Here is a 27,250-nt window from a genome sequence, read left to right as displayed (position 1 = left end):
TGAGTGATACTGAGTATGACAGTTACTTACTTTTCAATGTAGTTATTTATCACGTTTTCTGTCATAGTCTCCTGGAAAGCACTGCTGCTTATTTTATTTGTCTGATACACAGCACCTATTCTAGTAGACAAATAGGTAATAAATTAGATATTTTATGCACTTATAATAAATACAGCATTGACCTTGGGTCTTATATTGTCCAGTAGCACACTTTTATTGAAAAGATCAATCAGTTTTTTAAGAAACTGAAAGGCAATTATACAGCATCACATAAGTGAAAAAAAATGCATCATCTGCAGTGTTTATTGCAGCACTATTTACAATAGGTAGGACTTGAAAGCAGCCTAAATGTCCATCAGTAGACAGTTGGATCACACTATAGAATACTATTCAGCCATAGGGAAAGATGAAATGCATCCATTTTCAGCAAAATGGAAGGAATGAGAGGATAGTATGTGTAGTAAATGGGCAATATGAAAAAGAAAAATACTATGAAGGTCAGTGGACATTAATAAACACTTAGCCCTCTAAGGCTATGAGGGAGCAGGGAGGGAGAAAGGGACAAGGAGATGCAAGGGATGATACTGGGGAAAAAAATAATTAAAAAACAAAAAACTGACTTTTCTAAAGACTTAATCAAAATGCAACACAAAATTTTAACTGTTAAAGACTGAAGTTTAAGATAAAAAATTCATTCGGCTATTTTGAACATTCACTATATTGTCTGTACTGTCTCCTGGTTGGAGAATTTCAAAGAAAAAAACAATGAGTAATTAGCAGTTAACTAATCTGCTAAGGTTGCTATAATTACTTATATAGTGAAAACTTTTTGCTAAACTGAGAAATTATATATTTGGTTCTTAGAGTAAAAACTAATATATGCATATAGTAAAAATTGAAATTCTAATAGTAAAAGTTATAAAGAAAAAATGGAAGTCTCAGGGGCCTCCCTGGTAGCCTCAGGGTTAAGTCTCAGCGCTATCACCGCTATGTCCTGAGTTGGGTCCCCATCCAGGGAGCTAAGCCGCAGCAGACCTGTGGCACAGCAGACCTCTCCTGTCTTACCTGCTGCTCCCCTTAGCAGTGTATTTCAGTAAATCTGCCTCTTCTGCTCCCCAATCTGTCTCTGATGAATCCTCTCACCCCCCATATCTCTGGGCTGTACCCCAGTTCTTCTATGCAAAATTAAATATTAAAAAAAAGGGGGGGGCGCCTCCCTGGTGGCGCAAGGGGGTAAACACTGCACTATGAAGCAATCCACAGCCTCTGCAGCGCGAGTTCAATCTCCGGCCGGCCAGGGAACAACCCACTTGCGCAGCAGACCTCTTTGACTCGCCCACTGCTCCCCTCAGCAGTGTACTTCAGTCAATCTGCCTGCTCTGTTCCCCACTCTATCTCTGGTGAAACCTCTCAGCCCCTGCATCTCTGGCCTGTACCCCAGCTCTTGTATGCATAAATAAATAAATCTTTTAAAAAAAAAAAATGGAAGTCTCACAATTCTAGCTCTTCCATCCTATCACAAAATCTTCCTCCAAAATACCCACTGTTGTTTCTTGTGTATTCTTCCAGGAAAAAAATGTGTTCAAAAGCATGGGTTCAAAAGAAAAAAAAGCATGGGTATAGATTCATGTTTTTCAAAATTTAATTAAAGGGGTCATACACATTCTGCCCCTTGTTATCTCTGACCAGCATCCACATAATGCCTTGTAAATATTAAACTAAGCAGATCATGCAGTGTAGAATTCACCACCCAGAGCCAAAGAATGAACAATTTTGTCTACTAAACCTAGAAGAACTTGTTCTCCAAAGCACTAGGGTAGACAGTTCTGTTTACCTAGAAACCAATGCTGATTTTTGTTTGTTTGAGGTGAACTGTCAGGGTTCTGGTGTTTGAATATGCTTTGAATATGGGAAGCTTGGGGACCATCACATTAAAGTCACATGTAGATCTGTTCCACTAGAGTATATTGAGTACATAAGTATGAAGTGAGTGGTAATAGAACTTCAGTTCTTTTATATAAAGAATACTGTTATTTTTATTATTGTTTGCTACTAACACTTTTTCATACTTAATTTCCTTAACATATGTATACTAAGAAATGTATTTGGTGACTAAAAAGAACATTTTTAAGCCTTTTTAATGCCCAGTGCCCCATTATTCTTTGAAAGCATATGCAAGTTAGGAAGGATTGGTTTTTACTTAATTTGTCCCAACCATTGGATAGTACTATATATTTATAAGTATTTGTTAATTTGACAGGTAAATGATATGTCGTCACTGCTTACTTCAACTTGCATTACTTTTCACTTCTAATAACTTTTTTCCTTATATTTAATTTCATGATTTCTTTCCTTTGGCAGGTATGTCAGATCTTCTAGAGAGCATTTGCGTCTTTGTTTAGCTTCCTAGAACTTTCCATGTTCCTACTTACTGTTGTGTTGAAGCTTGTACATGGCCAAGATTTCCTTTCCATACCATTCTTCCATACCTACTTCTCTGTATTGTCCTCTTAAAAAAAAAAATACTTTTTCTGATTAGAAAACTAGTGCATGTTTATTGTGAAAGTTCAGAAAATATAGAAATACACAAAAGCCAGGATAATTCCCAGTAATTTTACCATCCCTTAATAACTACATTTTGGTATTTTCCTTCTCCTACATAATCAGTCTTACAATTTGGTGGGGTTTTATTTCCCCTTGTGCAATCAATTTTAATATACCTCTTACACAAACAAAATTGGGGTTGTACTCTATATATATATGGTGGTGGTTTTTTTTAAAGATTTATTTATTTATGCATATAAGAACTGGGGTTCAGGCCAGAGGTGTGGGGTGGGGAGAGGATTCACCAGAGACAGAGTGGGGAACAGCACAGGCAGATTGACTGATACACACTACTGAGGGGAGCAGCGGGTGATTCAGGAGAGGTCTGCTGTGCCATCTGGGTAGCTCCCTGACTAGGAATCAAAACCGTGCTGCAGTGGCTGCGGATAGCTTCATAGGTTGTGTCTTTACTCCTTGTGCCACCAGGGAGGCCCTATATATGGTTTTATTGTTTTCACATAACAAAATGCATCAGTGTCTAACAAATTACTTACCTTTGTTTTCCCAGCGCCTGTTACATTTTTGCACTATTCTGTGAAATGGTAATCAACTCTCAAATAAGTGGTCAGTGGTACTATTGATAATAATAAACATTAATTCACAGTATTAATTGGGTGTCTATCACAACTCTAAACATATTACTTATATAATCCTCAAGATGATAGAAGAAAACCTTATGAGTAAAACACTATTATTTTTGGCCTCCCTGGTGGCGCAAGGGGTTGAGCACAGTGCTATGAAGCTGTCCATAGCCTCTGCAGTTCGATTTGGATCCCTGGCCAAGGAGCGTCCCACATGGCACAGCAGACCTCTCCTAACTTGCCCACTGCTCCCCTCAGCAGTGTACTTCAGTCAGTCTGCATGTTCTGTTCCCCGCTCTGTCTCTGGTAAATCCTCTTACCTCCCATACCTCTGGCCTGTACCCCAGTTCTTATAATCATAAATACATAAATCTTAAAAAAAACAAAAAACCACTGTTCTCCATTTTGCAGATGAAGGAACGGCATAGAGTGGTTTAATAATTTTTCCACATGAGTCTTCATGGGAAGTGATACTAGGGATATGACCCTAAGCTTTAGATTTCAAAGTTTTTGCTCTTTACATAACTTTTATACTACATGTTACCCACTAATGCTGACCTAGAGAGAGTTTTCTATGCTTACCCTTTACAGTACTATAGTGCTCACTATTCTCTTTCTAGGTCTTTTGTGTATAGAATTGTAGTTCTTCACATTATATTTGTTCTTTGAAGAGCAATGAGATCTGTGTTGCCTCTGTCTGTACTATTAGAGCAGCTAAAATACTAAGAAATACAAAATCATGCATATTACTTTCCATTTCATGCTAACATTCTGTTGTAAATGTGTTAATAGCTAGCTGTGGTTTCACTAGTTCTAAGATAATGTCATTTTGATTCATCTACAGATTTCTCTATGGTAACAATCTTTAGCCATTTGGTATCTTAAAATTCCTTTGAATTAGTTTAGTACATATAACTCTCTTTTTAAAGATTTTACTTTCTGACTATATCATACTCCAAAGGAAAGGAACAGAGTGGTGAAAAAATGCAATCATATATAACTTAAATTTTATAGATTATGTCTATGTTGACACTTTGTTTTTAACATGTCTTTTTTTTTTTTTACTCACAATTGCTTTCTGATTTGCATTTCAGAATATTTTTTCAAAGTAATAACCATAAGTCTGCTTGCATTTTTGTCGTTTTCTACTTTTTTCTGTTTTGGTAAGGCTAATTCTCTGTAAAATATAATTCTCAGTTTAAAACCAAATAGGAAAAGTGGTCTTGAAAAGATTCAGCTTGTTTTCTGAGAAAGTAATTTCCCAAAATTTGATCAGAAATTTATAAAAGATCTGCTGTGGAGGAAAAGGAAGTCATCACCAGCATACATAGTGACTGAATGTATTATAAACAATATTTTCAAAAGGTTAAGAGTAGGAATGGTAATTCTTTGTGAAAGGAGGAGAAATGAATATACCCAGAATATGTAAAAATAAAACTGGTTTAGGATCTAAAGAAAATGATTTTTTCTAAACAAAGCAAATTATTTGGAGTTTAAGAAATGTGGAACTGTTATATAGAATTGGGAGGATAGTAAAGAAACAATGAGGAAAATAAAACATGAAAGAAACTAGCCTGTCAATCTAAATGCTCTTTAAAATGTTCTTTGGTGGGAAGTAAAATGGATCACCTCTGCAGAATGCTTGTGTTCTGGTTACTAAGCATTTTATTAGTTCTTTTGTGCGTATGTCATTAAAGTTCCCATGCTGGTTAGCACAGTGCCTTTGCTTGTAGATTAGCCCAGTTACTGAATGACAATTGAGTCATCTAAAGTTACTTGAAATTTGTTTAATGAATCAGTGCAACAACAAAATGAATTTCTTGATATATATTTGAAATTAATGATTGGTCTATGTTCTCATGACAGGTTAAAACCTATTTTTGTTATTCATGGTAGTAACTTGGGTTTCTTTAAAATATTTCAATTGAGTGTGAGTGTTTTGGCTGTGGAAACTGAATATACATATGTGTACATGCCTACTGTTATAGTAAATCAAAATAGCATATTTTGATCCAGTTTTAAAGTATCGAAGAGTTTTTCTTCTTTGCAAAACCTGAAGTAGCCTATCCTTAATATACTTGTGTTCTTTCTGTCATGTTTAGGGAAGCAGTGTTTCTTAGTCCTTCGTCAGCAGCAGTTTAATGTCCAGGCTCTTGTGGCAGTTGGGGACCATGCAAGCAAGCAGATGGTTAAATTTGCTGCCAAGTAAGTAAGCAATTATATCCTGTTGTCAGAATAAACAATGGTGGGAACCAAGACTCCCAGGGATTGGACCATTTTCATACATTAACATCAATGCTTCGTTTGTTTAAAGATGTAGTTATTTAAATTGTCAGTTCAGTGTTGCTGAATACATTAAACTTACAAAAGAGAAAATATGGAGCACAGGCTTGAAATTCATTTGGAATTGCTGAAGCAGCACTCTCCACAGACAAGTCACATTTACTTTCAAGTAGAGTAACAAAAAGCCTGGCAGCAGCAACCTAGCAAAGCAACTTTATTTTGTTGTGTTTGTTGAGCTTCATTTCCTGCCTTCCTCCCCCAGTCTGAGATTTGTACATTAAGCAACAAGTATTCTGAATAATGAAAGTGTATAAAATGGAAGAATGTAGTTTTGCAAGTGATTCCCTGGAGATGGAACAAAAACAATTGTTTAGAACATGTTACAACTTTTAACTGACACCAGAAGGATTGAAAATAAAATAAAAATTCCTCTTCCCCTTAAGAAGTCTTGCTGTCTAACTCAGAGTTCCTGTAGAAGCACATTGGTTTGATCAGTTTACAAGAGGCAGGATATAAACAAGGCGTAATGGAGGTTGTATATGCTGACTCTAAGGTAATGATAGTTGGTGATAAAGGCTAGTGTGTGTTTGTATGTTTTTCTTAATACGTCTGTTCTTTGGATATATGCCAATTAAGATGAGTTAATATAAATAGAATTATCAGTTGTAGAACTAGAAAGAAAAAATCTGATATAATATCCTAATACAGTTTGTACTCTCCCTGTCCCCCTCCCTACCCTTACCTCCAGCACAGTATTTTACATATAGTTGATACTCAGCCACTGGTTTTGGTTTAGTGATTAATTTTCCAAAGTCAGTTTTGTGTATCATAGCAACATCTACACTCTTAAAAACTGCATTGATATTAATTACATTGGCATCTAGCTTTTTAAGATAATCTTTGTCCTATGAAGATGGGCATAAATAAATGTGGTCCCTAGAAATAAACTTTTATCTACACATAGAGACTACTATGATATAAAAAGAGCCCCTTCTTAGGCGTAGACAGAAGGGTACCCCAGGGCCCCCAAACTGTATGCTCTAAGAAGGGTCTGACCATCCATGGACAAAAACACAAAGCATGCTCTTAGTGTGAAAAAACTTTAATAGTTAATGAGCATAGGGCCTCCCCTGGTGGCGCAGCCTCTTAGCGCCAGTTCGATCCCCGGCCACCGGCGAGGGTCCCACAAGAAAAAAAAAAGTTAATGAGCATAGAAAAGAGAAGAAAGGAAAATAATTTCCTGATAAAAAACTCAATTACCCATGTTCCCTTGTGACTAAATGTCTAGCCTAACAGGATTAGGCTGAAGCAGAACCATTGAGGTCCAAAAGCTTTGCCACAAGTCTAAGACATCTTCTGCTTGCGAACCACAGGAAGGGAGCAAAAGGGGCCAGAGGAGTCTGGGACCAAAGGAGCACAATTAGGGTACAAATCAAGAGACAGGCTGCCATTGTTAGTTCACCCAAGTGTCTTTCAAATGTCTACATGTTTCTCTCCCACATGTCTCCCATGTCCCCAAAGTCCCTGGTGTAAGTCCAAAGCTAAGAAACAAGCAAGCCCTTCTCCTGTGTCTGTCCTTGCTTTGTACCTCAAAGCCCCACCTGCCTTCTATGTTCTATGGCTTGACCTGACCACTAAGTTCCATCCATAGTTTAGTGGGATAGGAAACATGGTACCTCCGCCTGTTACGGAGTCTGTTAAATTGCTGGGAACCACAGACATACATGCTAATTTGTCCTTAATACACTGAAAACAAGTTCAACTTCAAGTCAATGAACAGATAAACTTTATGGCTTTTGTCTTTTTTATTCATATTAAATTGGTTCTGAAAATTAATGTATGAAGCTCATAGTTGTATATAAAATATATTTTTCCATGAAATTGCCATATAACTTCATGTTACATTCCAAAAGTCCTTTGAGAAAATCTCACTTATCCTGATACTCAATTCAGAAGCATTCTACTGAAAAGACAGTTTGTGCATTTGATATCTTTATAAATATATATGGTAAAGTAGCCATGTTAGTTATTTCTTACTATTTTAATCTTCTCAGAAGCTCCTGGGACCTGACTAAGTAACAGCAATTGACCATATCAGATGTCAACCAAAGTTACTAGTTGGAAGAGCTATTTGCATGTGGTTTCCGAAATAGAATATAGTAAATTAACACACTTTATCATATATAAATTAAACACAGACCTTGGTCTAAATGGGATTGTAAGTGGATGATCTTTGTTCCTTTTATTTATTTATTTATTTTTTTGTCGAAGAAAGAATTTTGATAACTTAGCCTAGATTTCAGACAATATCTAGATGTAAATCAGATTCAAGAATTAATGATGGGGCCTCCCTGATGGCACAAGGGGTTAAGATACAACCTATGAAGCTAGCCACAGCCACTGCAGCACAAGTTCAATCCCCGGCCAGGGAGCTACCCACATGGCGCAGCAGACCTCTCCTGCCTTGCCCACTGCTCCCCTCAGCAGTGTATTTCAGTCAGTCCTCCTGTTCTGCTCCCCACTCTGTCTCTGGTGAATCCTCTCATCCCCCACCCCCCACCTCTGGCCTATAGCCCAGTTCTTGTATGCATAAATAAATATCTTTTTAAAAAAATTAGTGATGACCTGAATTCTTTTCTTTTTAAAGCAAAGAAAATGTAGCTATTTTTAGTCCCTTAAAAAAAAATGAACTTGATACAATTAGTAATGTGTGGGAAAGGATGATTTCATAATGGAGCTGTTACAAATTATAAAGCCTTTGACTGGTTATATATAAATAAATGGAGCCAATTTTATACAATAGGCTTAACATGTGGTACTTAGGTTATAATTATTTAACTTTTGGCACTACTCTCATGTTAAGGTATCCAGCCTGAGAAATTAATAGTGTGTTACTAGGACTCAGGATTTTGGTAGTGGGAGAGACTGTACTATGAAAGTCAGGGGATATAAGGGAAATGTACCTTCTTTCAACTTTGCTATAAACCTAAACCTGCTCTGAAAAAATAAAGTCTATTTAAAAAAACAGAAAAACCAAACAAATAAAAATAGAAAGTAAATATATTAACTGAGACTGGTTGAAAAATAATGAATTCTTAAAATTTTTGTCATAGTTGATAAGGTAATTTTCTTAGGAACATGATTTCATGTTCCTGAAGAATCAGTTTCTGTCCTTTATGTGATTTTGAGTTATACTTTAAAGGTACTTCAGAAATACTGATCCTTCTTGGTAATAGAAGTCTTGAGGCCTATGTCTTGTCCATTCTGAATGAAAGCCAGAGTGATTCGAAATGCCAGTTTTTAAAGAAAAAAAAAAGCAAGAACAGAAACATATTTGAAATTTACCTGTCCTATTTATGATTAAGTGAAGTTAATAAATTCTAAAGAACTTTTAAAACTTACTTAGGAAAAAGAGGCGGTATTTTTTCTTTACCCTTTAAAGTCCTTTTACTGGAGCCTCCCTGGTGGTTAAGGGGTTAAAGTCTCACCACTATCAAGCTATCCTCAGCCATTTCAGCAAGCGTTCTGTCCCTAGGCTAGGAGCTAACCTCCATGGCGCAGCAGACCTCTGCTGTCTTATCCCCTGCTCCCCCTCAGCAGTGTATTTTAGTCAGTCCACCTGTTCTGCTCCCCACTCTGTCTCTGGTGAATCCTCTCACCCCCTGCACCGTTGACCTGCACCCCAGTTCTTGTATGCATAAAGAATAAATCTTTTTTAAAAAATCATTTTACTGAAAATTATTTTTACCGGTGTCTGCAACTCAAATAATTTAGTAACCTTTATTCAAGGGTAAGCAATCCCTGGATTCAGGTAATGCAGTGCCTTAAAGGTAGTGGAACCCTCTTCCAGCAGGATTTTGGTCAAGAGCAGATTTTGTAGAATGTTAGAAGAGGCAAAGCAGACATGAAGCACTATTGGCTGGAAGGTCTGGGATTTCCTTATAGGGCTAGAAGGGCTGTTTTCTAGGGTAAGGCAAACTAGCACTGAATTGGAGGATTATGATTGGCGTATGTTAGGTTTCCTTGATAGATGCTTCCCATAAGTGCTAGTTTAGACAGATTTGTGACATAGGCTAGGCCACTGAGCAACCTCCATTTTGTGAATCCTGATACAAAAATTAACTTTAATCACTGGCAAATCATAAATGTAAAAAATGTCTTTATTTAAAATGGATGTGCGTTGGCATCCCTGTGAAACCAAAGATTAAGGTAGCTTTCATATATTTATCTGTAAGGTGACTTGTTCTGGCAATGCTATTTGGTAAGCTGGCATTTCTATATAAGAAGAGTATTAGATAAAAAGTTACTTGTTAAATCATAAATAACAATAAAAAATCCTCTATTTGACGTTAACAGGTGAAAAGTAAGAATTTTTATAACCTGCTATGTTCTAAATATATTATTATTGTTATACCATACTTAAAACCTTGAGTAAAATCATAACTTAAGGTCACATGGACTTTATATGTTTTTAAGCATAAAGGATAACCCACTTTTCAGATATGACAACAGAATGATAGTAACACTATAATTACTAAATTTTAAAAAAATATTTAAAAAAAAAATCTCCTATTTGTCTCTCCAAAAGAATAATTGGCTCCAATTTTTTGTCTCTTTTTAGTGCTGTTCCTTAAATTTCTGCTGCATGTGTTCTTGGGTTAGAACAAAATAGTTCAGTTACTTATTAAACTAATACTTATTGAGAAATACATGCATTTCTTCCTCCCTAAGGTCCATACTTGCCAGAAGTTTCTTCTTAAATGCTGTTTTTTCCCTAAAATCTAATGACTTTCTATTTCCAACCATGTCCAGTATTAATTCTGCCTGTTAGTTCCCTAGCTATGTTATTATTTTTTACTACTTCCCAATGAACACTACAAATTGGGCAGACTCTCCATCCTCCAGATTGAAAGATATGACACTCATTCTGGTGCCATATCTGAAAATTGGATTATCCTTCATACTTAAAAACATAAAGTACTTGTGAACTATGTTAAGATGTTACGGTAGAGTCTAACATCTCATTTTAAAGCTTTGGCTTTATTAATTAAATCCTCATTTTTTTGTCACTATAAACCCAGGTGCTTCATGATCTTCATTGATTTTAATTTGTTTTTTTCATTTCTTTGGGGTCAACGGATGTTCTTGGAAGACTGAAAGTTTTCTGTATAGTTTTTAATTTTTGTGTACATTTTGCTGATGTTAAATATATGACTATTATTCCATTATTATTTAAATGGCCAACTTATAACAGAGAACTACTTGTGTGAAATTCAGAACTTCCATTTAACATTTATTGTTACATTTACAATTGCGTTCATGCCAACTGATGCCTAAATGATATCCATGTTCTGTACGAATGAAGGTTTTACTATAGTTTGAGTAACAACTGAATGAGTTGGGTTACTAGGTGGTGATAGTTAAGCGACATCCTGAACTTTAAAAGCCTACACCATTCATACAGATTTATTGAGTCCTATTTTTGTCTGTATAAAGACAGCAGGTCTGTGGCATACATTTCTCATAATAGTCAACATGCAAGGAAAATGTTTCTATTTCCAGTTCTACTTTTTATCAAATTAGAGGCCCACTTGATGCAGTTTTCAATTAATAATACTGCATTATTGATTTTCACATGAACAAGCTAGTTCTATAAAATTATCTCCTGAGACTTTGAATTTCATACTTAGGTTGGCTTTTATTGGAATTTTGGTTAATTATGAGGCCTAATTATCATGAACGAACTGAAAGTTAATGTATCTGTGAACAGACTTTCTTCACACTGCTGGTATTAAAGTCAAATACAGAAACAGCTTAAAAATAAGACCCAATCTGAAGCTTTTACAATACACCAAATATCAGTACTTTTAGCAAAACTTCAATATTGTTAATTTGAAATACGTTTTTAATATTTGCTTTTATTTTTGTTAAAAACTTGACCGATTTACTTACAATACTTTTATACTTGTAGGTATTTAGGTAACATGATAAAACTTAATTTAAGTGCTTACTAAGGGCCTCTAACATTCTCTGTTCCACTAAAAAGAGCCACATAATAGTTGAGGACCACTGTTTTGTGCCATATTAAGTCATGTTTAAATCTTACCAAGCTTGGGCCTCCCCGGTGGCGCAGTGGTTGAGCACTGGGTTGCGAAGATGCCCGCGGCCTCTGTAGCGCCGGCTCGATCCCCGGCTGCTCCCCGGCCACCACAGGAGGGTCCCACATGGCGCGCAGACCTCTCCTGCCGCCCGCTGCTCGCCTCAGCCTTGTACTTCAGTCCTTCTGCCTGCTCTGCTCCCCGCTCTGGCTCTGGTGAATTCTCTCACCCTCCCGCGCTTCTGACTGTACCCAGTGCTTGTATAAATAAATAAACAAATCTTTTTTAAAAAAAAAAATAAATAAATCTTACCAAGCTTATTTTGAACTCAAAATTCTTGGATGTTTGGTTAAAAAAAAAATGGTTACAAAATAATACATCCTAGAAGCCTTGGAATGACTTAAAATTTTTAATTTTCCAAAGGACAAATGGACTGTTGGGTATAGTAAAGGCCAGAGAACCCAAAACAATATCCTACTAACTAGCCAGTGATTTCATAAATTGGTAACTGTATACTAGTCTTACTTCATTCTTTAGAGCTAAGAACCTTTATTAAACATCATTATTTCTACTTGCTTAGGAAATATAAAACTCTGCAATTGGATGTGGTACTAATCCAATGTAATGCAAACAAGTTACTGTATGAACCAATCTTGTTCCTGCCTTAGAATTGGAACATAGATTTTTATTATCAAATAGTGTTTTATTATTTTTTAAATACTTTTTAAAATTTATGTTTTGGGATACTGTTTTGCTTTAATTGGAAAATAAATGATTTCTTGCTTTTGGGTGTTGTAAATACTCAGTCTCAATGAATTGTCTATTTAATTTGCATCATTGAAGCATTTTATGGCAGTGCTTTGTTCATTGAGCTAATATATAGCAACTTCATAACCTTTCCTCTTTTTAAATTAATCTTTCATTAAACCTTTCCCATATTTAAATATTACTAATTTGAATGTGTGTGTTTATGTAAACCTGTGGAGTACAATTTTCATTGAGTATGGTGATTCAGAAAAGTATTTCTGACAAACAGAAAGCTAAACAATTTGTTGACAGTTTTGCTGAAAATCTTTAGTGCTCATTTTTTCTAAGTGTCAAAGTATTAGTTTTTATTTATATTAGAATATGTAAATACAAAGAAGGAAAGAATTTAAAATAGTGTCTTACCATTATTGTTGGGAATAAAACAATAGGAATAAAATGGGTATAGTTTTGAGAACTATGAGTTGATGACTACCTAACATTCAATCATTACCTAATTCCCTAACTTTCACCAACTCCAAAGTTTATCCCTATCATTAAAAATAGGCATATATCGGGCCTCCCCAGTGGCGCAGCGGTTGAGCGCTGGGTTGCGAAGCTGCCCGCAGCCTCTGCAGTGCTGGTTCGATCCCCGGCTGCTCCCCGGCCATGAGAGGAGGGTTCCACATGGTGCGCAGACCTCTCCTGCCACCCGCTGCTCCCCTCAGCAGTGTTCTTTGGTCCTTCTGCCTGCTCTGCTCCCAGCTCTGGCTGGGTGAATTCTCTCACCCTCCCGCGCTTCTGACTGTACCCAGTGCTTGTATAAATAAATAAATCTTAAAAAAAATAAATAAATAAACATATATCTATATATGGAGTTTCTTATATGTCTTAGGCCTTTATAGTGAAAATCTAGTACAGGTTTCCTCTACTATCTGAAAGTAGAGAGTTACTGTGAAAATTCTTATAAATCAAAATGGTATAAATAAAGCAAAGAAGTAATTACCATTCATTTATATGAAAATATTTTGAGTGTTCTCAGACCCTTAAAAAAAAAAGCCTACCAAATGACACATTAAAATATAAAATCATTGGCACATATTAAAAAAACCTAGCAACAACAAATGTTGGTGAGGATATGGTGAAAAAGGAACTCTCCTACATTGCTGGTGGAAGTGCAAATTGGTCCAGCCACTATGGAAAGCTGTCTGGAAGTTCCTCAGTCTACTAAAAATGGAGCTACCATATGACCCAGCAATTCCACTGCTAGGGATCTATCCAAAGGACACAAAAACATTGATTGAAAAGAACACCTGTACTCATATGTTTATTGCAGCACTAATTTACAATAGGTAAAACCTGGAAACAACCCAAATGCCCAAAAATAGATGACTGGATCGAGAAGATGTGGCATATATACACAATGGAATATTGTTCAGCAATCAAAAAAGATAAACTCATGCCATCCGCAGCAATGTGGATGGAGCTAGAAGGAATTATGCTCAGTGAAATAAGTCAGAAGGAATAAGAAAAGTATCGATGGTTTCACTTATAGCAGGAATATAGGGGAACCAAATAAGACATCAGTGTAAAAAAATAACAACAGTACAAAACACAACAAAGCAAAAACGGACAATTATAAATCAGAGACATCCTGCAGGGGAGGAGGAGGGAGAGGGATCAGAGGGAGGGAGGGAGGAGCACAGGGGACTGAGGTGATGGTGCAGAGGTGCATTGGTGAAGGAAACTATGGGGACTATACCTGAGGGGGTGGGAGTAAGCAAATATTGTTTAAAAATGAACAATGATTAAAAAATTAAAAAAAAGATTTAAAAAAATCTAAATTCACATGTAGACACTTTTATCTGTTGACAGATATGTTAAAGATGTCATATTTTTGGTGTCTATCTGTTTTTATAAATGAAGAAATTGCAATTTGAAATACTGTGTTTTGACTAAGGTCTCTCTCTTCCTGTAGGCTCACCCTCTAGCCTCTGTTAGCCTGCTTTTCTGAGGCAGTATAGTGACATTAGTTCAAAGCCCTTCACAACATAGCTTTGTAAGAATGCAGTTGTAATGTCATTGAAATAAGTTGATGATTGGGAAAGGGAAGCCCCATTGCTTTCTTTCCTCAAAAGATCTTTTCTAGAGTGTGCCATTTATCCTGGTATATATCCTCAAGGAATAGGTAGCTATTTTGTTTCTGGATATAATGGCTTTTAGATATATTGCCCCCAAGTTACCTAGAACTGAAACTGGTAAAAAAAAAAAAAAGAATATAGGTTTAAAGAATATAACTTACTGTTAAACAATTTATGAAATTTTTATGTTGAGTCATAAATTATACTTGAAAAAATTCCAAAGGTAGAATTAGGCCTTTTTCTAACCATCAGTAACACTAATGAATTTGTCTTTTCCACTATAAAGCAGTAGTTGTCTTCTTAAGGAATCACCCTGGGGGATGGAGGAGATAGTTATAAATTGGAGAGTTTGATTTTTGCAGTGACATATATATAAATATTTTATATTATTTTCAAAATAATATAATTTATAGTTACATGAAATATTTGATAGCTATAATTATAAATGCAAAATCAAAGCATCACTGGGCAAATTTAATGATTGCATCTACCTTTACTTAATCTTTTGCCTTTTTTTAATCAGCTTCACTGACGACATAGTGGATCTTACATAGTCTTTTTTTTAAAAGGTTTATTTATTTATGTATGCAGGAATTGGAGTACAGGCTAGAGGTGCAGGGGTGAGAGGATTCACCAGCGACAGAGTGGGGAACAGAACAGGCAGATCTACTGAAATACACTGCTGAGGGGAGCAGCGGATGAGGTCTGCTGCGCCATGTGGGTTGCTCCCTGGCCAGCTGGGGGATTGAACTCGTGCTGCAGAGGCTGTGAATTGCTTCATAGTGTGGTGCTTAACCCCTTGGACCACCAGAGAGGCCCTTACATAGTCTTTTTAAAAAAGAAAAAAAAAAGATTTATAGGCAGAGGTACGGGGGCAGTGGTGGTGAGAAGGTTCACCAGAGACAGTGGGGAGCAGAACAGGCAGATCTACTGAAATACACTTCTGAGGGGAGCAGCGGGCGAGCCAGGAGAGGTCCACTGCACCATGTGGGTATCTCCCTGGTGGGGGATAAAACTCTTGCTGCAGTGGCTGCAAATAGCATCATAGGTTGCGTCTTAACTCCTTGCACCACCGGGATGGGGCGGGGGGTGGGGGGTGGACGAAGAATTTATTCTTTACTAATATTCCTGATGCAGGGCCTCCCCGGTGGCGCAGCGGTTTGAGCACCGGGCTGTGAAGCTGTCCGCAGCCTCTGCTGCGTGAGTTTGATTCCGGCCGGCCGGGTGGCAAGAAACCTGCATGGCGCAGCAGACCTCTCCCACTGCGCCTGCTGCTCTCCTCAGCAGTGTCTTTGGTCCGTCTGCCTGTTCTGCTCCCCGCTCTGTGTAGGGTGAATTCTCTCACCCTCCCGCGCCTCTGACTGTGTCCCAGTTCTTGTATAAATAAATAAATCTTTAAAAAAAAAAAAATTCCTGATGCAAGAAGGGAATGAGAATCTGGCCAGATAACTGATGATGACTTTAACATATCAGCCTCTTTGTTACACATACACTCTCACAAACTGAAATCCTCCTAGAATTGCTCCATTGTTAGCAAAGAAGGAAATCTTGGGACAGTCAGATATGGATTAACTCTTTTGTAGAGTACTGCAAATATGCAGTCAATTCTGCTGTAATACATAGGTGCCTTTCTAAAAGTCACTATACTATAGAAAATTTTGTGTTTAAAAACCTCATAGTTTATGTGGGTTAATACCACAACAATCAAAAACATCATCGGTGACACATTTTTTTTTTTTTAACTAGGTAGCCTTATACACACTAAATGGCTGGGATATACACAAATACTACAATGTATATTACACTCCATTTTTTCAAAGACTGGCAGTTTGCTTGTGGAAGAGTTGCAATTTGTAAATATTGTGAAGTGGTCTGAAATTGGAAGGAAAGTTGGACCATCAAATATGGATAGATGTGGTTTATAACAGATTTTTAAGGTTTGTATGTTTTATGTGTTCCTACATGGCTGTGTTCATTTGAGTACAGTTGTCTGCTTTGGTGTAATGTTTCTCGTTGATGAAATCTGGCATGGGCAAACAAAATTCTCATGCTCAGATGGATCCCTAACCTGTCAATTACAATTGGCATAAATTCACATTTTCTAAACAAGTATTATGGCAAAATTGACTATATTCTTGGAAGAGCTGACATTTGCCCACTGAGTGGTTAAAACATGCTTTATCTGCCTGGTGATTGCTTGTGTTTAGCCATGAGGAAAAAAGTAGTAGTAAATGACTTAAAAGTTTTTAGTTTGAGAAACTATATAGAAATGACACCAACAACATCTGGAGTAAATTCTCAGATAGGCTGGGACTAAACATGATCCACTCTGGAGCTGGTTTGGGCTCACTTTTCTTATAGTACTTGCTCAAACGAAGAGCAGTGTTAGCATTGTTGTTAGCAATGAAGAAAGAGAGAGTGGGTTCGGATAGATGGCCTGCAGTGTCTCCTAGGTTTATCTCTGTTGAATAAATCGGAGAGTTGCTCCAGCCTTTTGAATTCGTGAAAAGCCCAAAGACTTAATATAGTTTGTTTTTATTTTTAATTTTATGAATATATCCTGCTTCTGTTAGAGAGGGATTGTTACCGTGTAATCTCCGTGAAATGGGGAGGTTCCATGTTCTCTACTCCTAAAGAGGTTGGAGCTGAGGGACGAGAAGCTAGAGAAGACTTGGAGAGGAAACTTGGAGGAGGATGCAGAGCACAGAGATAGGAGGAATAAGTTGCATTTGCTTCTCAGTCTTTGGACTTGCACCAGGGACTTGGGGACATGAAAGAAATACATGGGTGAGAGACATGGGAGTTTGACAGACAGCCTTTAACGTGCTTTATACTTTGATTTTGCCTAGTCCCTTCTGCCCCTTTCCTATGTTCTATGCCAGAAGTGCCTTAGACTTGTGGAAAGCTTTGGGGCCTCAGTGACCCTGCTTTGAGCTAACCCTGTTAGACTGGACATTTACCCACAGGGGACAGGTAATTTTTTGTGTTTCATTGAGAAATTGCTATTCTTCTCTCTCTGCACATTAATCCTATTAAAGTTCTTTTCAGTCAAAGTTCTTCCACACTAAAAATTTGGGGGTCCTGGAATACCCCTTAAACTACACTAACACACTAACCTATTCCAAATCATCCCCTCATTCTAAAGGAATGAAACACCTTGATCCAAAAATTCCTTACTTTTTCTCTACGATCTTCATCTGTACTTCATTTTAACAGTTCAGTGTTTTGATTTTGCCTCTCATAACTTTATCTTAAACTCCAGTGACTATTCTCGCTACCATAATTTTTACCTATCTCTCCCATGCCTCCTAATCATCTTTTGAACCTTATCATCCTAATCATCTTTCCAGTCTTTTTCTCAGTTTTCCCATTTTCCCCTAGTCTTGCCTGCTCTTTCTGACCTCATGTAGCCCCAGTTCCACTTTCACTGCCTCCTTATCCACTGTTCCCCATCTCTTATTTCTCTTGCCCTTCGAATGCTTTACAAATTCCCCTGCCCCTATAGGATCACTATAATATAACCCCAGGGTTAAAGAGTGTATTGTATATTTACAACACAATTGTTACTCCTCATCTGGGCCCAGTAGAATACGTAACTACTTTATGAAGAAAGTACAGGTTTATAGGCTGCCTCTTGTTTTCATTATTTCACTGAACTCCGGTATCTCAATCCTCATTATTCCTTAGTTTCTAAGTATGATTATATTAAAGAGGAAATTTTTGAAAAACACTAAGTTCCATTGCTTTTAATATATTATCAACCTTCTGTTACGATTAAAAACAGCACATGGACCACAACATATATTCTGGTAGATTCTGTTAATTATCTAAATAAAGCAGAAATCCTTACTTATAGATTTTTAGCTTTTTTAGAAATTTGAGTACCAATGAAGCATGAGGTAATTCAGATGAATATTTAGTAACACATTTCACTTTGAGAAGCTAACAGTTTAGTGAGCCAACTAACCATTCTGCTAGAATCTTTGGTTCAGAAAATAGTGTTGCTAGAAAAATATATGTCCATGAGAAAAAAGCCATTTCTAATCCTCATTTAATTTTCATTCTGTCTTAGATCAAATTTTGTATGTGAAATGCTTATAATTATCTTTAGTACTAGGGGAGTGCCAAAGGACTATTTATTCTCAAGGTGTTTCATTTTGAATACTGCTACCCAAAGAGATTGGACATTTAAAACATGTGAACTCCTATTCAACAAAGTGGGAGAAATAATGGTATTTATATGTTAATTCCATGAGGCCCTACATTTAACTCTATTCCCTCTGGCCATATACCAGGTGGAAAAAAGCAAGGACTCTACTATTAAAAATATCAAATTGGATAGTTCCAGCTGGGGTTTCCTAATCATTTAAAAGGCAAAATATGAGGTCACTTTTAATATCTTAAGTAGATAACTGTCTTAGCATTTACTTTAGATATTAAATCTGAGGTGTGTATGTTTACAATGCTGACTAGATAAGTACTGCTAGCCATCTCTCGCTTTTGAATTTTTCTTAAACTCAGCATCGGAGATTAATATCTAGTCAGTTATTTTCCCCAGATTATCTTTCCCTAGGACTACCCAATTCATAATAATCCAAAAAGTTGACTAATTGGATTTAAGAGCCATAGAACTCTTCAACACATTATTTTAATCAATTTGTTGGAAAGATCAATTTTCTCATGGTTGAATGCATATAAAAATGAAGCAACTAAATGAGTTACGTAGGGTGGTTGGCACATCTCATTCCCTGGAGATCTTTAAGAACAGGTTCTTAATTGTGTATCTGGAATGGCTTGAGGTCATTTATTTATTTATTTAGGTTTGAGGTCTTTTTTTTTTTTAAAGGTTTATTTATTGTTTATACAAGAACTGGGGTACAGGCCAGAAGCGTGGGGGAGAGAATTCACTGCAGACAGCGGGGAGCAAAACAGGCAGACAGACTGAAAACACTGCTGAGGGGAGCAATGGGCAAAACAGGAGAGGTCTGCCGCACCAAGTGGGTTTCTCCCTGGCCGGCCAGGAATCGAACCCACGCCAAAGAGCCTGTGGACAGCTTCACAGCGCTGAGCTCAACCCGCTGCGCCACCAGGGAGGCCCAGTTTGAGGTCTTTTAAATGAAATTTGTCTGGAAGCTGGAATACAGATACCTATCCAGGCCTGTGTTTCTGAAACCCCATCTTATGTTGACATTAGTTTTCGAATGTTTAGTAGCTAGAGTTGAATTGAGGTAAGAAGGCATGGCTTCTTCTTTTTTTTCTTTTTAGAGTTACTTATTATTTAGTGCCATTTTAAAGTAATTAACAGAGTAGTCTGTTTTAGTAGTGACTGAATCTTACACATTTTTCTAAAGGCAGCCCTGGAGGCTTTTTTATATTGACTACTATTAAGGATTGCAGTGAATGTAAACACAAATTTTTAAAGTCCAAAGCTAAAGTTATAGTGACTACTGTTGTAGTAACTACTATAATTAATTTGAATAGTAGTTGTTAAAGTTAAGAATTATGTTTTGTTGTTTGCATTTATGTGGTACTCTTCTCTCCTCCCCACAGCATAGAGGTGTTTGGATTCTGCAAAAAGGCTATTCAGATTATTTTTGTAGCTAGGTTTTTTTTTTTCCTCATGTTACTCATTGTGGTTAGGTGATTTATTGGTAGCATGTGTCACAAGTGTTTCTCATTCCATCAGTGAGTCACCTAGATACATGCAGTTTGTTTTCCTCCCTTCATAGATCTTATAGGTAATTTTTTCTAGTTGGTAGGTTAAGATTTCAGTTTGCTACACTAACTTACAGAACTATAAAATTCCAAAATAATACTCAGAAACAGTCTCATTAATTTAGACATCTTTTATTTAACATCTACTCTGATCCAGGCATTCTTCTGGGCCTGAGTATACACTAACATGTCACACAAGAGACTTAAGTTGGGGAAAGGGCAAAAATACATATTATAAGTGTTATGGTAGAAGTGTATGTCATCTATAGTTGCGGCCAAGAGGGAGATATACACGTGGGTATCCTTCAATCATCATGTGGATAAATTGTTGACCAATATACGTTTGTGGATTGAAACTCTTTGAACAACTGTACCTAGATGGTTTATATCTCTTTGTTGGGATGAGGTACTTATTTCTTGATTGAGAAACAAAAATTCATTTTTGAACCTTGTCCAGTCCAACATTTGTGTTGAAAACTTTTCATGAAGATGAGTATGTACTTTAAAATTAGGTGTTAAGGGCCTCCCCGGTGGCGCAGTGGTTGAGCGCTGGGTTGCGAAGCTGCCCACAGCCTCTGCGGCGCGGGTTCGATCCCCGGCTGCTCCCCGGCCACCGGAGGAGGGTCCCACATGGTGCACAGACCTCTCCTGCCGCCTGCTGCTCCCCTCAGCAGTGTACTTCGGTCCTTCTGCCTGCTCTGCTCCCCGCTTTGCCTCTGGTGAATTCTCTCAGCCTCCCGCGCTTCTGACTGTACCCAGTGCTTGTATAAATAAATAAATAAATCTAAAAAAAAAAAAAAGTGTTAAATCTCATGCCAGAAATTCACAATTTATGAGATTCATTCTTCTAGGTTAAGTGTAACTTTAAGTTATAACTTCATTTTTTTTTGTGCAAAGATTCTAATGAATTTCTGTGGAAACTGGCAACAACAGCAGGACATCAAGATAAATCAGTATTACTGGAGAAGGTAGCACAATTTTGGAACATTTTGAAAACTATTCCTAAAAGGCCTATTATTTCTGGTTTCTTTCACATAATCTGTAAAGGTTCTGGCAGCTCACAAACTTCTGAGAATAAGAAATTGTTATTAAAAAGTGAATTTTGATGCATTCTAGGGTGTTCAAAATTTGGTGCTAATCTGTGAGTCAGTAATAGAACTGTCCAGAATAAAATGAGTACTTGATCTTACTGTGTGATCTTAGAGTAATTACTTGTTTTTCTCAACTATAAAATCCTGATAATACCAATATTGTAGGCCTTTGTAAGGTTTAAGTTCAATGATATATGTATAAAGCACTTCAAGAGAAACTGGAACATAAAAGGAAATTGCCAAGTGTAAGGGGAAAATAATACTTTCGGTATTTGTGTGTGTGTGTATGTGAGAGAGAGAGAGAGAGAGTTTGAGCATAAAAGTAAAACTTTCTTCAGCATTAAAATAATATAGAGAAAATAAATCTACAGTAGAAAGATGGCACAAAATTTATAAAATAGTCTCTTTTTTTTTTTTTTTTTTTTTTTTTTTAATCTGGGGTATAGGCCAGAGATGTGGGGTGGTGAGAGGATTCACCAGAAACAGAGTAGGGAGCAGAACAGGTAGATTGACTGAAATACACTGCTGAGGGGCGCAGCAGGCAAGACAGGAGATGTCTGCTGAGCCTCCATCTTTTTTAAACAAATGAGAAAAGTAGAATACTGTAGACCAAATAGTTAACAGTGATTATTGGAAGGGGGCTAGGGGGGTTGGATACATGATGGGGGGACTTCAAATTCTAAATTTACAAGTTTATTTGAATTCTAAATAATAAAGTATATTTTTAAAACACAAAGAATAAACTATACCATTTCCCATCTCACTGTTGAAAGGCAGTGTGATTTGGAGGTCATTCTTTGTTCTCTAAGAGAACTTGCCAGAGTCAGCACCTCATACTGGGACCAGCAACAAAGATGGATGCAGTATTTCTTTCCCAGATCTATTTCTCTGCCATTTACAGGGAAACCTTAGAGATATTGTAGATTGGTTCCAGACTGCCACAAAAAAATCGAATATTGCAAGAAAGCATGTCATGCAAATTCTTTGGTTTCTAAGTGCACATAAAACTTATGTTTACAATATACTGTGGTCTTTAAATTGTACAATAGTATTTATTATGTAATATATGTGTGTGTGTGTTTTATGTGTGTGTGTATATATATATATCTTCTAATATATTTTATTGTTAAAAAATAATAACGATTACCTGAATCTTTAGCAAGTCATAATCTTTTTGCTGGTATAAAAAATGAAATATCTCTGAAGCACAGTAAATTATATCTGCAAGATGGTATTCTCTGACTAATGTCATGTCCTGATCAGTATTACTTTACCTGTTTACAGAAATGATACTTTTCATCAGTGGCCTATAAATGACCTACTCTTAACATTTTTTTAGTCTTTGTGATTCTTGTTCTTTATCCCAGTATTTTCTAAGGTGTGATTTGTTCAAGAGAACCCACTGAAGAGAAAAAAATAATCCTCTATTTCTTTCCCTTCCTTTCAATTTACTAAATCTAAAAGGGCAAGAGACAATTTGTGTCTCTAATAGTTAATTTATAGATAAATACTAAGTGCATCCTTGGATTGCAGCTCAAATTGTCACATGTCATCTATAGTATGTGGGGTCTCTGAAGGAAGCCTGCAGGATTCCAGTAACACAAAGGAGCTAACAATGGTGCCCTAACCCTCAGATTCACTTTCAGCATAATGTAATCAGTTGCATTTTACTGTGGCTGGCTAACTGGGGGATTATATTTATTTCTATTTATTAAGATAATAAATTGACCCTTAGAAAATGGTAACGAAGCTTACCGTGTTGCACCTTCCCTGCCTTTTGCCAGTTTCCAGACTTGGCTTGCACCTGTGCTCTTTCCAGTTCAAATGCACTCACCTGGACCTTTTACTTCTCATCTAGGCTCTATGTTTTGAAGCTGTGGTTTGGATTCTGGTCTATTGTGTTTCTTACCTTCTTTGAACCAGCAGGTGTGATAATGAGACATTACCTTCTCGTGGAGAAAAGCCAGACTGCTCTAGGGCAAGTTCAACGGCACAAGCACATTTCAATCTTTGCTGGCTTCACATCCACTAATATTTCAAGTCACATGACCAAACCCAAAGTCAGAGTGCAGAGAAACACCTTCCTGCTCAATTGAAGCCATGTTGCTACCATAGAGGAATGAAGACTCGAGACCAATAATTCAGTGTACCTCACAAATGTGCTTAAAAAAAAAAACAAAACTGCATATAATTTTTTTGTAACGTTAAAGAATAGGACATTAAGTCATATAATTCATTTTTTTTCCTACTTGGGAAAAATTACTTTATTTTTAAAAAACCTCATGTTGGTTCATGTACAGCGCCATTCCAAATACTAAAAGCTGCTTCTAATAGATACAAAATTTGTGTTCACATGCTATGTTGGTGTCAAGTGTGGAGACAACTTAAAGAAAAAGTGAAATAAAATTTAAAATATACCAATTAGCTATAAGTATAATGATTTTCTGTTATATGCCAGGCACATTTGAAAAATCTCATTTAAACTTCTTTTATATATATATGTGTGTGTATATATATATATATATATTATATATAGTGTTTTTATACCCATTTTACAGAGGGGTAAATATGGCAGCTTAGAGGGCAAAGTTACTTGTTCCAGGTAGTGGGGGAAGTTACTGTGACAAACTCAAAGTCTTTCAGGCTCCTGAACTCAGTGATTCTCCTAGAATATCTCCCAAATTCACAATTTACCTCATGGATAAACACACAAGTTTGTGGCTGTGAAATTTCCTCAAAATTTTAGATATGAAATTAATGAAATACATCTTTTTAGGACTGAAAATACATCCTCATGTGAAAGTGTGATAGTGTTCCCTCCTACAGTTAGAGCTGCCATTTTTCCGTTGTAGTTTTCCTTTGGAGTATACTTTAGGCCATGATAATCTTGTACCTAAATTCACAACCACATGTTTTTTATCATCTTTGGTTCATGAAGTCATCATACCCAGCTTTAGTGCAATAAGGCCTATTCTATAGGAACCTGGGTCCCAAGGGTGTGTAGGCCACAGTTCACCTTCAAAGGACACAATTTAGTATTAGCAGTGCTTTATTTTCCTTAGAGACCAACTACTTAACATTTTCTTCAGAAAGATGCTCATCCCACCAAGTACACTTTTGTTGTGGAAACTTATGACCAAAGCCAGATTTGGCTTTGCCCCAGTCAGCACCCAGGCCACCCAGCCTCTGGCTCAGCATCAAGGTCCAGGCCTGAGAAGCAGCCTTCAATGATGAAGTAGCTAGGGAGAGGTGGACACCTACACTTTGGGTGACCGACCACTCTGCTTTTGGTGCATCCCTATGCTGCCCTCTTCAGTCCACCACAACCTTGCCTGAGGCCTCCAACCAGCTGTCTACCTTTGTCCTCTGAATGGAAAGAGTAGTAAATCATTTTAGACAATGAAGCTTACCTCCTTTAAGTATGGAAACTTAAGTACTGAATCTTTGAAGTGTATTTTACACATTATTCCTTTTTAACTTAATGACAAAGAGCCATCACTATGCTAAATTATGTGTTTCTTTGCCACTTTCATGTTTTATTTTTAATATACTTCAGCAGTGTACTGTTCAATTTGCCTATTTTTAAAAGAATTAAAGTTTCTCCAGCTCTTTTTTCATTTGTTGCATCTTACACAATATAGACATGGAAACACGTAATCAGAATTAATTAGAACTACAGATAAAGGGCCTCCCTGGTGGCTCAAGGGGTTAAGACGTAACCTGTGAAGCTGTCCGCAGCCACTGCAGCACGAGTTCAATCCCCGGACAGGGAGCAACCCACTTGGCCCAACCCGCAGACCTCTCCTGACTTAACCGCTGTTCCCCTCAGTGGCGTATTTCAGTCGATCCGCCTGTTTTCTTCCCCACTCTGTCTCTGGTGAATCCTCTCACCTCCCAAACCTTTGGCCTGTACCCCAGTCCTTGTATGCATAAATAAATAAATCTTTAAAAAAAAAGAAAGAACTACAGATAGTAGTTACTTAGTTACTAAGTAGTAAGCTGTATAACACTCATGATGGGATTTTATTCTTTCAGATAACTGAGTATATTGTTTGTTTTTCTCCGATGTTGAATGCTTTATAATTGAGTTATTCATACATTATATCACTTGTTTTTAAGAAATTGATAGCCAGCTCAATATGTTTAAGAATATTTCATATGGGCCTCCCCGGTGGCGCAGCAGTTGAGGCGCTGGGTTGCGAAGCTGCCCGCAGCCTCTGCAGCGCTGGTTCGATCCCCGGCTGCTCCCCGGCCACCAGAGGAGGGTCCCACATGGCATGCAGACCTCTCCTGCCGCCCGCTGCTCCCTTCAGCAGTGTACTTTGGTCCTTCTGCCTGCTTTGCTCCCTGCTCTGGCTCTGGTGAATTCTCTCACCCTCCCGCGCTTCTGACTGTACCCAGTGCTTGTATAAATAATAAATAAATATTTAAAAAAAAATACTTCATATAGAGAATGGTGCTTTTTTTTTTTGCAATTTTTTATAAAGACAGTTTAAGTTATAAGTAAACTATAAATTGACAGTTGCAGTTCCTAAGGAATGATATGAAGTCTGTTGGGTCTGTTGGCCAGGCATTTTTAATATCAAAGCTGTACTAATTCATCTTATCTGCAGAGTGATTAATTATATGGAGGGTTAAAAGGGTGGTAGGAAATTGAAAGAAGTGTAATTTACACATTACACTAATAGTGTGTTTTGAGAGGTGGTAGTAATAATAAAGATAGCTGACTTCACTCTTGAAAAGATGTGTTTAAAAAAAAAAAAGAAAAGATGTTTTTAAATTACTTCATCCAATTCTCCTACAATAAAGTAGTTCCGAGGAGTTCCTCTGCTTCCACCAGGGATTTTTTTTTTCTTTGCCATATCCTCTAAAAACCAAAGGTTTTTTGTTGCCTGTCAGACACACTTTCTTTCAAAATATGGATATAATTGCACATTCGTTTAAAAACGTAAAAAGGTATTTTATCATTTTCACAAATTTGATTCTTTTTTGTTTTGATGTTTTTTCTTCTGAATTCACTGATACCTACAAGTCAATAAGGATAGATATAAGTCCAGATGTACATGTAGATATAGCTAAATTTTCCAAGGTTTAAAGAAACCTGGGAATGATTTTATTAATATCTGAAAGGGATATTCTATTAGCAACATATAACTGCTAGATAAAATAAGTAGTTCTGAGGTTGAAAGGGCAAAAAAAAAAAAATCGCACGCATCCTCTATATCTGATTAATCTTACCTTTTTTCTGATTAATTCAGGAACAATTTGTGATAACACAAGTTTAGCCTTGGCCTAGCTTAGGAAATTTCAGAAGATTTTCAGAAATCTTTTGTGAATACTCAGTTCTAGAAACAATGATAAAAGTGGTGGTTTTGCAGTCTTGTTGATCAGGTATTTTAGCACATAATACTACAGGTAAACCTCAGAGATATTGTGGGCTTAGTTCCAGATCATTGTTGCATAAAGCAATAAATGAGTCTTAATGATTTTTTTATGTTATCTTTGTTTGGTTTTGGTATGAGTGAAATGTTGGCTTCGTAAAATGTATTTGGTAGTATTCCTCCTTTCTCAATTTTTTGAAAGCAGTTTTGTAGGACTGGCATTAGTTCCTCTTTCTACGTTTGGTAGAACTCATTTGTGAAGCCATCTGGTCCTGGGCTTTTGTTTTTTGGAAGAGTTTTGATTACTGTTTCATTTTCACTGCTTGTAATTCATTTACGTTTTCTATTTCTTATTTGTTCAGCTTTGGGTGATTGTATAGTTCTAAGAATTTGTCTATCTCATCTAGAGTGTTGAAGTTGTTTGCATGTGACTGTTCATAGTAATTCTCATTATGCTCTGGATTTCTGCTATATCTGTTGTAATTTCTCCTCTGTTAAGTATAATTCTGAAGGGCCATAGGATTTTTAGAATGGTAAATGAGCATTGGCTTCAATCTGAAATCACCAGCAGCATTTCTCTAACAAGTGAGTTATTAGCCTATCTGAGGAAGC

The 27,250-nt window shown here is 36.8% G+C and overlaps 1 protein-coding gene across 1 annotated transcript in view; it reads left to right on the top strand.

The window, feature by feature from the left end:
* The window catches only part of DARS1 (aspartyl-tRNA synthetase 1), a gene marked incomplete at both ends in the record, with an annotated part of 59,132 nt that overhangs the window by 6,966 nt on the left and 24,916 nt on the right, over positions 1-27,250 (top strand). The window contains 1 exon segment of the mRNA XM_084231787.1: positions 5,288-5,390. Coding sequence (XP_084087913.1) covers positions 5,288-5,390 — 103 coding nt within the window.

Source organism: Talpa europaea (assembly GCF_964194135.1).
Source record: "Talpa europaea genome assembly, chromosome: 1".
Taxonomy (NCBI): Eukaryota; Metazoa; Chordata; class Mammalia; order Eulipotyphla; family Talpidae; genus Talpa; species Talpa europaea.
This window is presented reverse-complemented; position numbering and strand designations above follow the sequence as displayed.